Genomic DNA, 11,495 nt, shown 5'->3' on the forward strand with positions numbered 1-11,495 from the left:
TATATGCAACCAGGGGTTATTGTGCCCTGTGAAGAAAAATGATAGGGGTTATTGTGCCCTATAAGCAATCCAGGGGTTATTGGGCCTTGTGATGACATAAAAATAATGATAGGGGTTATTGTGCCCTATATGCAACCATGGTTTATTATGCCATGTGAAGACATAAAAAATGATAGGGGTTATTCTGTCCTATATGCAATGCAGGGGTTATTGTGCCCTGTGAAGAAAAAAAATGACTGGGGTTATTGTGCCCTATTTGCAATCCAGGGGTTATTGTGCCCTGTGAAAAAAAAAATGATAGGAGTTATTGTGCCCTATATGCAATCCAGGGGTTATTGTGCCGTGTGAAGAAAAAAAATGATAGGGGTTATTGTACCCTATATGTAATCCAGGGGTTATTGTGCCCTGTGAAGAAAAAAATGATAGGGGTTATTGTGCCCTATATGCAATCCAGGGGTTATTGTGCCATGTGAAGAAAAAAAAATGGTAGGGGTTATTATTCACTATATGCAATCCACGGGTCATTGTGCCCTGTGAAGACATGATTAATATATATATATATATATATATATATATATATATATATATATATATATATATTTCTTTTTTTCACTTATATTATTATCATTATTAATATTATCGTTATTTTATTTTATTTTTATTTGTTCATTGAACAAACTAAAATAAAATAAAATGCCCCAGATTAAAAAAAATCATCTTTATTGTTGTTATTATTTTATCACGCATATTATATGGAAAGTAAAGATTATAGAACTTAACATCGCGGCCTTTGTCTCTTGCAAACTATTTACATGATTCTGCCTTATACCTGTTTTAAGTCAAAGAAAAGTATTGTTAATTTTCCTACATGGTGGTTGGTTCGTGACTTTGAATAACTTGTAAAGCTTGACTTCTGGATCCGCCCCGTTTGGAATATTCATCCCACTAATGATTGTGCGAATATCTTGTAGATGTTTTAAAAACAGTCGTTATCTTTCCTTGAAACACTTTTCATGGACATTCTAACTCATCACCATTTTGTGCATGTTGTGTGGTTCATTCGTTCCCAAGCGACTCTTTTGCTTTATATATTTTCACTCGGTATTGATTTTATGGTATTTATTTTCTCGATAGGTTCACAGCCCTAGCCAATATGGTGCATGTTCCCAACATTCAACTGGAAATACCGTAGTCAATTTTGCCGATTTAATTTTATTTTCTCACTTGACACGAGTTGATGCTGAGAAAGAAAAATAAAAAAAAAATCAAAGAAACACAAGCAGATATGACACGAATGAAAGGGTTATGAAGGAAAAATTGTGTCTTTAGAAGTAGAAGATAAATAAGAAAATGTTTAAATGAGTGAAAAGAATCTTATCTGAAAGTACGTGACTACTTTGAAACATGACATGCAATTGGACCAAACGTTTGATCTTTTCGAGTTGTCTGAATCTCAGGAAACAATGTTGCACCTTTCAGTCTAAGCTTGACTTTTATCATGATTGTGCTCATGTCCAGACAAAATGTCATCATTCGATCAGTAACACCTTTCATGATTTTTCACCAAACCATCATCTTATAGTGCCCGTAAAGGGTTTTCACAACACTCTCTTCTTCATTTTCTCCATAGTTCGCCAACATAATGTCTCTACCTTTAGAGAACTGAAGAACATGATTATCTTTTTATTGAGTGATTAGACCGAACCCTAATGAAGGGCTGCCTACGTATCCTTTTAGGAATCACGTCAAACGTAGTTCAATAAACTTTTCGTGTTTTTTTTTTAAAAAAAATTTTTTGTTTTTTTTTTAATTTTTTTTCCTTTTTTTAAAATTTTTTTTCATTTTTTTTAAAAGGCACCAGACCAGTGGTGTTTTTGATAAAAGAGGATACATTTTTATCTTCTCATCATAAAAATGAGAAGGAGTGCTAAATGTAGTATCTCTTGACCGAATATGCATTCACAAATGTGTGAATTGCCTTTCCCTCCATATCCGCCAATTGCAAAGCTCCTTTGGATAGCACTTGCTTAATAACATAAGGGCCTTGCCAATTTGGAGCAAACTTTCCCTTGGCCTCGTCTTGGTGGGGAAGGATACGTTTCACAACAAGTTGAACGACTTCAAATTCCTTGGGCTTACTTTCTTATTATATGCCCGAGCCATCCTCTGCTGATATAATTGACCAAAACAAATTGATGTTAATCATTTTTCTTCTATCAGTGCTAATTGTTCCAACTTTGATTTAACCCATTCTGTATCCTCGATTTCTGATTCAACAATGGTTCGAAGAGAAGGGATTTCAACTTCTGCGGGTATGACAGCCTCAGTTCCATAAACAAATAAGTAAGGAGTTGCACCGACTGACGTACGAACAGTCGTGCAATATCCCATGAGAGCGAAGGGTAATTTCTCATGCCACTGTCTAGATCCTTGTACCATTTTTCTAAGAATATTCTTGATGTTCTTATTTGCAGCTTCAACAGCCCTATTTGCTTTTGGACGATAAGGGGTTGAATGGCGATGAACAATTTTAAATTGCTCACAAACTTCCTTCATCAAGTGGCTGTTGAGATTCATTGCATTGTCTGTAATAATTATTTTTGGTATGCCAAAACGACATATGATGTTGGAATGAACGAAGTCCACCACCGATTTCTTGGTAACTGATTTGAATGTTACAGCTTCTACCCATTTGGTAAAGTAATCGATGGCAACTAAAATAAACCGATGACCGTTAGATGTTTTTGGCTCTATTGGCCCAATAAAGTCTATTCCCCATGTAACAAAAGGCCATGGATTAGACATAGGATGCAACTCTAAAGGGGGTGAGTGAATCAAGTCGCGTTTGGCACTGATGGCACTTGCGAACAAATTGGAAGCAATCTCGCTCCATGGTCAACCAATAGTACCCTGCCCGAATAATCTTTTTTGCTAAGACATACCCATTCATGTGTGGGCCACATACCCCTGAGTGTACCTCGTTCATAATTGTTTCTTCTTCTTGATTATTCACACATCGTAATAAATTCAAATCCGGAGTCCTTTTATATAAGATATTGCCACTTAAGAGGAACCCATTGGCGAGTCGCCTAATAGTTCTTTTTTCATCTCTATCAGCATGCAGTGGATATTCTCTAGCCTTTATAAACTGTTTGATGTCATGATACCAAGGCTCACCATCTGCCTCTACCGCAATTATATTGCAATAACCATGTTGATCCCTAACTTGGATTTCCAACGAGTCAATGTATGTATTACCTGGGTATGGAAGCATCGATGCTAGGGTGGCCAAAGCATCAGCCAACTCATTGTGAAACCTGGGAATATATCTAAATTTAATGAACTTGAACTTTTTGATGAGATCTTCTAAACATTGTTTGTACGGAATGAGCTTAATGTCTCGATTTTCCCATTCGCCTCGAGCTTGTCGAATGAACAAGTCGGAATCCCCTAAGACTAAGAGCTCATGTACATCAAGATTTATTGCCATATTCAAACCCATGATGCAAGCTTCGTATTCTGTTGTGTTGTTGGTAGAAAAGAATTAAAGTCGTGTTGTGACAGGATAATGGCAACCACTTGGTGAGATAAGAACTGCCCCAATTCCCACTCCGTTTTTGTTGACAGCCCCATCAAAATATTATTTCCATACGGGGTCATTATAAGGAATTTCTTCCTCAATAGAGTTGATCTCTTCATCAGGGAAGTATGTCTTTAAGGGTTCGTATTCATCATCAATCGGATTCTCTGCCAGATGATCGGCCAACGCTTGTGTTTTCATGGCGGTGCGAGTAACATACACAAAATCAAATTTGGTAAGCAAAATCTGTCATTTTGCCAACCTACCCGTCGGCGTGGCTTTTTGAAAAATATATTTCAGAGGATCCATTCGAGATATGAGGTAAGTGGTGTGGGACAAAAAATAGTGCTTCAATTTTTGGGCGACCCAAGTTAAAGCACAACATGTTTTTTCTAATAGAGTGTACTTTGCCTCATAGGATGTGAACTTTTTGCTCAAGTAATAGATAGCTTGTTCCTTTTTCCCTATGACATCATGTTGTCCTAGAACGCAACCAAAAGAATTATCCGTTACCGAGAGGTATAAAAACAAAGGCCTACCAGGCTCTGGGGGGACCAGTACCGGAGGATTTGCTAAATATTCCTTGATCTTGTCAAAAGCATTTTGACACTCACTTGTCCATTTAATAGCAGCATCTTTTTTCAATAACTTGAATATCGGCTCGCATGTAGTAGTGAGTTGAGCGATGAATCAGCTGATATAGTTTAACCTTCCTAGAAAACTCATGACTTCAGTTCTGGTTTTTGGAGGTGGCAATTCTCGAATGGACTTTATCTTGGAGGGGTCTAATTAAATGCCTCTTCTGCTAACTATAAAACCCAAAAGCGTGCCAGATGGAACTCCAAATGCACATTTAGCCGGATTAAGCTTGAGATTGTACTTTCTCAATCTTTCGAAAAATTTTCTTAGATCACGCACATGGTCAATTTGCGTTCTAGACTTAATGATGACATCATCCACATACACCTCAACTTCTTTATGCATCATGTCATGGAATATTGTAGTCATAGCTCTCATGTAGGTTTCCCCTGCATTTTTTAGACCAAATGGCATGACCCTATAACAATATGTACCCCACGGGGTAGTGAAAGCAGTTTTTTCAGCTTCTTTTTCATCCATGAGAATTTGGTGATATCCGGCGTAGCAGTCCACAAAAGATTGAATCTCGTGTTTAGCACAATTGTCAACCAAGATATGAATGTTGGGTAGTGGAAAATTGTGTTTTGGACTTGCTTTGTTTAAATCTCGATAATCAACACAAACTCTGATCTTTCCATCCTTTTTTGGTACAGGCACAACATTAGCCAACCAAGTAGTGTATTGGACGACCCTGATAACTTTTGCATTCAGTTGTTTCATGATTTCCTCTTTGATTTTATCACTCATATCTGCCTTAAATTTTCTCTGCTTTTGATGGACAGGTGGAAAATCAGGATGTATGGGAAGTTTGTGAACTACCAAATCAGCACTTAACCCAGGCATGTAATCATATGACCAAGCGAAGACATCTTTGTATTCAATTAAAACTTGAATTATGTCGTCTCGAATAGTTCGATCGACATGAATGCTTATTTTTATTTCTTTCACTTCTTCGGGAGTTCCCAAATTAAACACCTCTGTTTCACCTAAATTAGGTTTAGGCTTATTTTCAAATTGATCCAAACCCCTTTTAATTTCTTCATCAGCTTCATCTTCATCATATTCCTTAGACTTAGGATTCATTGTTATGAGATCAGACAACTTTTTAGGATCTAATTGTAAACTACGCATGCATGTCATATTATTAAAATAAACGTAACTGAAATGAAAATAAGATGGCAAATATTAGAAAGAGTAGGAACATAGAAGATGACTAGAAACTTTATTGCATTGAATGGGAAAGGATAGAAGGGTTAACAATAAAGCGAAATAACTAGAATGTTTGAATTACAACCCAGAGAATAATCCAAGAAAAGAAAATAAAAAACAGCAAAACAAAACTACCATGACTCCCTTTTTGTAGGGAGAGGAGTGGCTTTCCAGTTATTGAGTTGGACATTCGGGCCGATAAACTGCACATCCATATTACTAGTGCTCACCACTCTAAGTCATATTTACCTCATAAAACATTTTCTTGATCCATTGACACATTTCGTCCACATCATTTTTGATTGGTAAGTCAGGACACGGTTCACCTTGAGATTTAATGAAAGACTGAGCAATATGGGGGATCAGCTTCGACAGATTCCAAGCATTTCTTCTATGATCTGTTGCCTATTTTCTATCAAATCTACTTGGATTGAAACCCAAACCGAATGTATCTTGATTACCCATTGGACTGATAGGATTTACAATTCCTTGCAACGACTAACCTAACCCCTTTCCGGGCTCATGGCCATTTTGTACCATTTGAGCCACTACCATGACTGAAGTAGAGGACAAACGAGGTTGGAGGATAGGATTTCCTTCTAAGAACTGATTAACCGTTATTATCTCCAAAGCCTGATAGTTGAGGGATTCACAACCTCTTTTAGCCTCAATGCATGGTATTGAAGGATCTCAGGTGATTAGGAGATCATCTTCACCATGGACAATGATTTCTTGTTTGTCATGTTCAAACTTGACCACTTGGTGTAGAGTAGATGGCACAGCTTTTGCCATGTGGATCCATGGCCTACCCAAAAGCAGATTGTAAGACGTGTCCATGTCTGTAACTTGGAAAGTGATTCCAAACTCCGCTGGTCCAATTGTAACAATTAAGTATATTTCGCCAAGAGTATCCCGTTTTGCACCATCAAATGCCCATACACAAACATTGTTAGTACGAATTCTATCAGTGTTGATTTTTAAACTCTGCAAAGTGGAAAGAGGGTATATGTCTACACCTGATCCTCCATCGACCATGACTCTCTTCACATAGTGTTCTTCACATTTCACGGTTAAATGTAGAGCCCTATTATGTCCAGATCCTTCCAAGGGCAATTCATCATCAGTGAAAGTGATTCTATTCACCTCAAAAATTTGATTTACCATGTTTTCCAAGTGACCTACCGTAATGTTTTCTGATATATGGGCCTCATTCAAAATTCTGGTCAACACTTGACGATGTTCTTTAGAATGTATGAGTAATGACAATAAAGATATTTGAGCAGGCGTTTTCCTCAATTGACCTATAACAGAATAATCCTGAGCTTTCATCTTTTTCAGAAACTCTTCAACATCTTCCTCAGTGACTGGTTTTTTCATCGGCATGTGATTTTCTTTGATTTGTTTGTCCCTCCTTAATTCTTCCGGAGCATAACATATTCCGGAACGAGTCAAGCCTCTTGTTTCATTTGTTTCTTCGACAATCTCCTTTCCCTTTTGAGTAACGACGACTTTGTTGTAGTTCCACGGAACGGCCATGGTGTTTGTGATAGGAAGTTGTGCTGCAATTTGTATCATAACTGGATCTTTCATACCTTTTTGATTTTGATCAAACGTTTAAAATTTACCAGGAATATAGCATTTTGGTCCATTCAACGGTACGTCTCCTCTTTTTATAGACTCAGGGACATACAACACTAGCTTCCTCGAGTTCCCAGAATTCGAACGTGCACCTTTAACAATTATCGGTGCCCTTTGTATGGGTTCTAAAACCATAACTTCTCTTAAAACCCTGCTTTCCACTTTTGTTCTACTTGTTTGCTCATAATCTTCAAAAATGCCAACCATCCCCACAACACGCTCATTATTATGAGCAGGGAGTGGGTTATTGGTGACATTCGGTGCTTCCTCATTGCGTACCTCGATTACCTTGTCCTCAATTAACTTCTCAATGACTTTTTTTAGGGTCCAACAATTCTCTGTGCTATGACCTGGAGCGTTGGCGTGATACTCGCATATAACAGTCGGATCAAAACCTCTTGCATTTGGATTAACAACGTACGGATTGACAGGTTCAACCACTCTCAATTGTATCAATTTTCGTAACAAACTCGTATACGATTCCCCAATTGGGGTAAAATTTTCTTTTTGACCTTGTTCTCTCGTATAGTTTGCCTGGGGACATGGATTATATGGCGCCTGGAAATTTTGTTGTTGTGGGTGAGAAACTTGTGGGGCAGGCCCCCGCCATTGTTGGCGCGAAGGAGGCCGAACATATGCCTGAGTATTGAGAACTGCATATAGGGACGGGTAATAATGCCGAGGAGAATTATATCGTTCTTGTTGGACTTGACAATAAGGATTGTTCATGCCTATTTGAACACCCCTTGATTCAGATGCCGCCTTGGACCCTTCCTCCTTCTTTTTTCGATTGGTAAAATTACCGAATCCACTTTGTATTGCTTGTGTGGTTGCTCTAATGGCTGCTTGACTCACAATCTTACCCGACTTTAGGCCATTCTCTACCATTTCTCCGCTCTTAATCGCTTCGGCGAAAGGCTTGTCCATTGCGGTGAGAAGATAATGAAAGTAGTAAGGTTCTTGAGCCTAGAGAAAACATCAATTAAATCATAGTCTTTCTTCGGCGGTTTGACTCTAGCCGCCTGCTCCCTCCATCTTATGGCATATTCCCTAAAACTTTCTGATGTCTTTTTTTCATATTAGCTAGGGAATTGCAATCTGGAATAATATCAATATTGTATTGAAATTGTTGGACAAAATCTTGTGCCATATCATCCCAAATGTGCCAATAAGAAATGTCCTAATCGATAAACCATTCTGATGCTACGCTTGTTAAACCCTCTCCAAAGTAGGCCATAAGAAGTTCTTCTTTTCCTCCGGCTCCTCTCAACTGATTACAGAATCTTCTCAAATGAGTCACTGGATCGCCATGACCATTATACTTATCAAATTTTGGAGTTTTGAACCCTAGAGGCAAGTGAACATCTGGAAACATGCACAAGTCCTTAAATGAGACACTTTTGTGTCCTCCCCGACCTTGCATATTCCTTATGTTTTGTTCCAAACTCCTCATTTTGTTTGCAATTTCATCATGTTCCTTATTCATAATGTTTTTCTCAACTTCAACGGGTGAACTGTATTGGTGGTGGTAAGAGTTAGGAACATTGAAAGTTAATTTAGGGGCATGACCTTAGCCGTATTGATCTTTGAGTATAGGGTCATCATTGGATTGTTGTACCAGTGTCGGTTGAAGAATTGTATTAGTTTGGACAGTAGGCATGAAAAGTGGATTATTCATCATTGATGGTTTTAGCGGGTTTACTGAGGAAGTTCCGGCAGTATTAGATGTGTTAATGTAGGGTCCAAACCCAGGTGGATAAACCGGGTCACTTGTTGAGACTTGGATGGGGAATGGCATATTCGCATTCAAATATTCTCGAATAAAAGGCGGAGGAGCTTGCCCATTCATCCAAGCTTCTTACATTTCGGTCATCTGTTGTCTTAACATTTTCACCTCTTCTATAGGTACCGATTCTTGCGCAACTATTTGGGTTTGTGCGTCGTCATTTTCCGACTCTGTTCCGTCTTTATGTGTCATTTTTTCTTTCCCTTTTGATCTTGTGTTATATTGATGAGATGCCAGATCTCCTCACAAACCAACCACCTTTAAAACTCTCTAAATTCTCATATATATATATATATATATATATATAAAAGAAACATGTGTTAGGATTCAACATATTGAGGATATTAAATTCACGTTGTATGTTATGCACCTAGATTTTCATGTCTACAATGTGTTTTGGTAGACATTTATGTTTCATCCCGGCTTTGGATGACTTGCTTATGTCATTTGGTCTCCTACTTTACTTACTTGAATAATTTGAATGCATTTTGATCGAACCTATTAAAGGTTGCCTATGTAATCATATTTGAACATGAATCAGATCATTACGTAGTTCATTGGATAAATTTCTTTCAAAAGAAAAATACGAAATTTTTTTAACTTGAAAATACCATTCAAATCAAAATAACCAAAATAAAACATCAAAGTACTTATAAAAAAAATGACGAACTAAAAAGAGGGAAAAATAATAAAACAATAAAAAATCCATCTCCGACATTTCTTGATCATCAAATGCCCCCTAAGCTAGAGTAGATCTTGAACAAAGCTTTCTGTAGATGTGGGGATAATGCACACGCCTCTCGATCCAGGATCTCATCACTTCGATGAAGATGACCACTATAAACATCAATCAAGCTCTTTGTCAACTGAAGCACTTGTCCTTTCGCCTCCTCCATATTCTCGTGACAATTCTGCAACCATTCTTCGGTAGTGATAATTGTATCACTCAGATGCTCTTCATGTGCTTGAAGCTCTTCAATTTGGTTATGAAATTCTTCACTCTCTTCCATCCATTGATTTCTTTCGGTCGCCACTTCTGCTTGGTACAATGTGAAATGGTTAGCGATGTCCCTTTCTCGTCCCATAGAGGCTTTTAATTAATTTTGTAACCTAGCTTGCACATGTATTAAGAGGCTCTTTTATTTCTTATATTCTTCCTCCTGTTGCTCCATAGCACCTGTGACAATGCCCAAATCTTCATGTAGGGTTCGAATAGTTGATAGATGCTTCTTTTCAACCCTTTTTTCAATCAAAGTAACTCTTTCCTCGAATATTGCATCACGTCGAGCCAACTCTTCGTTAACATTTTTTAGCTCATTTTTAGGATATCTAAAGTAGACCTATAATTTCTTTCCACCTTGAGTCGGACCTGCTTGATTCTTACTTCAATTTCCTCTTCTCGATCTATGATTCTCGCGCAGATCCTTCGGGCATTATTTTGAGAGGGGTTTGATCAAAGAACCAATGGAGGTATAAAGGGTCCACTTCTCCTTCAACACGATCATCAATCATAGCTTTCGAACTTAAAGTCCGACTACCACCCCAAATCTTTTGAGCTTCTGATTCTCGATCTCGATCTTCAAATGCTACTTTCCACACAAAATTCCGCGTATCCTCGACTTTAGGTAAAATTTGTTTTTGTCTAAGTTGGCATAGAACTCGGAGGGGTATGTACAGTTGGAACCCACGAAGGCCTGTCAGAATGAAGAATGGACGATAGGAAGACATAACAATTACCTCACTAGCAGGAAACCAATCATAGTTCCATGTAATTTTAGATGCCATCAGTTTAAGAAGATAATGTCTCCATGCTTTGACACCTTTTGGCAATTTTTCTCCTAATTCTTCCATCCTTTCTGGGTGGCTCAAAATATAATTCGTCCAATCAGATTTGAAATCCGTCGCAAAACAATGGTGATATAGGTGCTCTAAAAACCACATTTGCAATAAAATGCTACAACCTTCAAAAAAATCTTCCCCCTCTCTACATTTAGTCAAAGCACGATAAATTTCAGCCAACATCATTGGCAATATAGTGGATTTTCTTTTCTTTATCATAACAGTGACTATCCCTGACAGACGAATATCAATTTTTTTATCCTTCCTTGGAAAAACCATAGCTCCCAAGAATGCTACCATGAATGCTTCTTGTCTATGTTTTTCCCAAGTAGGGAGGTGTTGTCCATTTTTAAGTTGCATCCCATGGCTTGAAAATCCTTCTTTCCTTCCATATCTTGAGTACAAGAATTCCAAAGAAACCAACCCATTATCAAAGCACTCACATTCCTTATGAGTATGGATGATGTGCATCTGTTCTAAAAATTTACCTCTGCTGACACTCCTAGGGGCTATCAGTGTTTTAGTTCGAAGATCCTGGCCTAAGCCTGTGAAACCACCCAATTCTTCTAATGTAGGCGTCAACTCAAAATCACTAAATCGAAACACATTATTTGTTGAGTCCCAAAATGGAATCAAAGCCTCGATCAAACCTCTGTCAGGACTAAATCTCATGATATCTGTAACGAAACCAAGATGTTTGAATATCTCAGTCTGCCTAAATTCATGCATATCGTTCCACCAATCCATTAGTAATTGTGGGGTTTTATCTATGATCATAAACTTTGGGGGATCATTGACCATTTC

General features: G+C 37.9%; 2 protein-coding genes across 2 annotated transcripts; both read right to left on the reverse strand.

Moving 5' to 3' along the window:
• Positions 1–713: 713 nt before the first annotated feature.
• Positions 714–3,512, reverse strand: LOC101256501 (uncharacterized). Its single transcript, XM_026031945.2, has one exon. It carries the CDS (start codon positions 3,500–3,502, stop codon positions 2,798–2,800), a length of 705 nt encoding a protein of 234 aa, XP_025887730.2. The 5' UTR covers positions 3,503–3,512; the 3' UTR covers positions 714–2,797.
• On the reverse strand, positions 2,203–2,577 carry LOC138337396 (uncharacterized). Its single transcript, XM_069287305.1, has one exon. The coding sequence runs from the start codon at positions 2,575–2,577 to the stop codon at positions 2,203–2,205; it is 375 nt and encodes a 124-aa protein (XP_069143406.1).
• Positions 3,513–11,495: the final 7,983 nt, after the last annotated feature.

This window comes from Solanum lycopersicum, chromosome 7, assembly GCF_036512215.1.
Source record: "Solanum lycopersicum chromosome 7, SLM_r2.1".
In the NCBI taxonomy this organism is placed as follows: domain Eukaryota; kingdom Viridiplantae; phylum Streptophyta; class Magnoliopsida; order Solanales; family Solanaceae; genus Solanum; species Solanum lycopersicum.

Coding starts and splice junctions, on each gene's coding strand:
- LOC138337396 (XM_069287305.1), bottom strand. CDS start 2,577: ATGAATCTCAACAGCCACTTGATGAAGGAAGTTTGTGAGCAATTTAAA.
- LOC101256501 (XM_026031945.2), bottom strand. CDS start 3,502: ATGGGTTTGAATATGGCAATAAATCTTGATGTACATGAGCTCTTAGTC.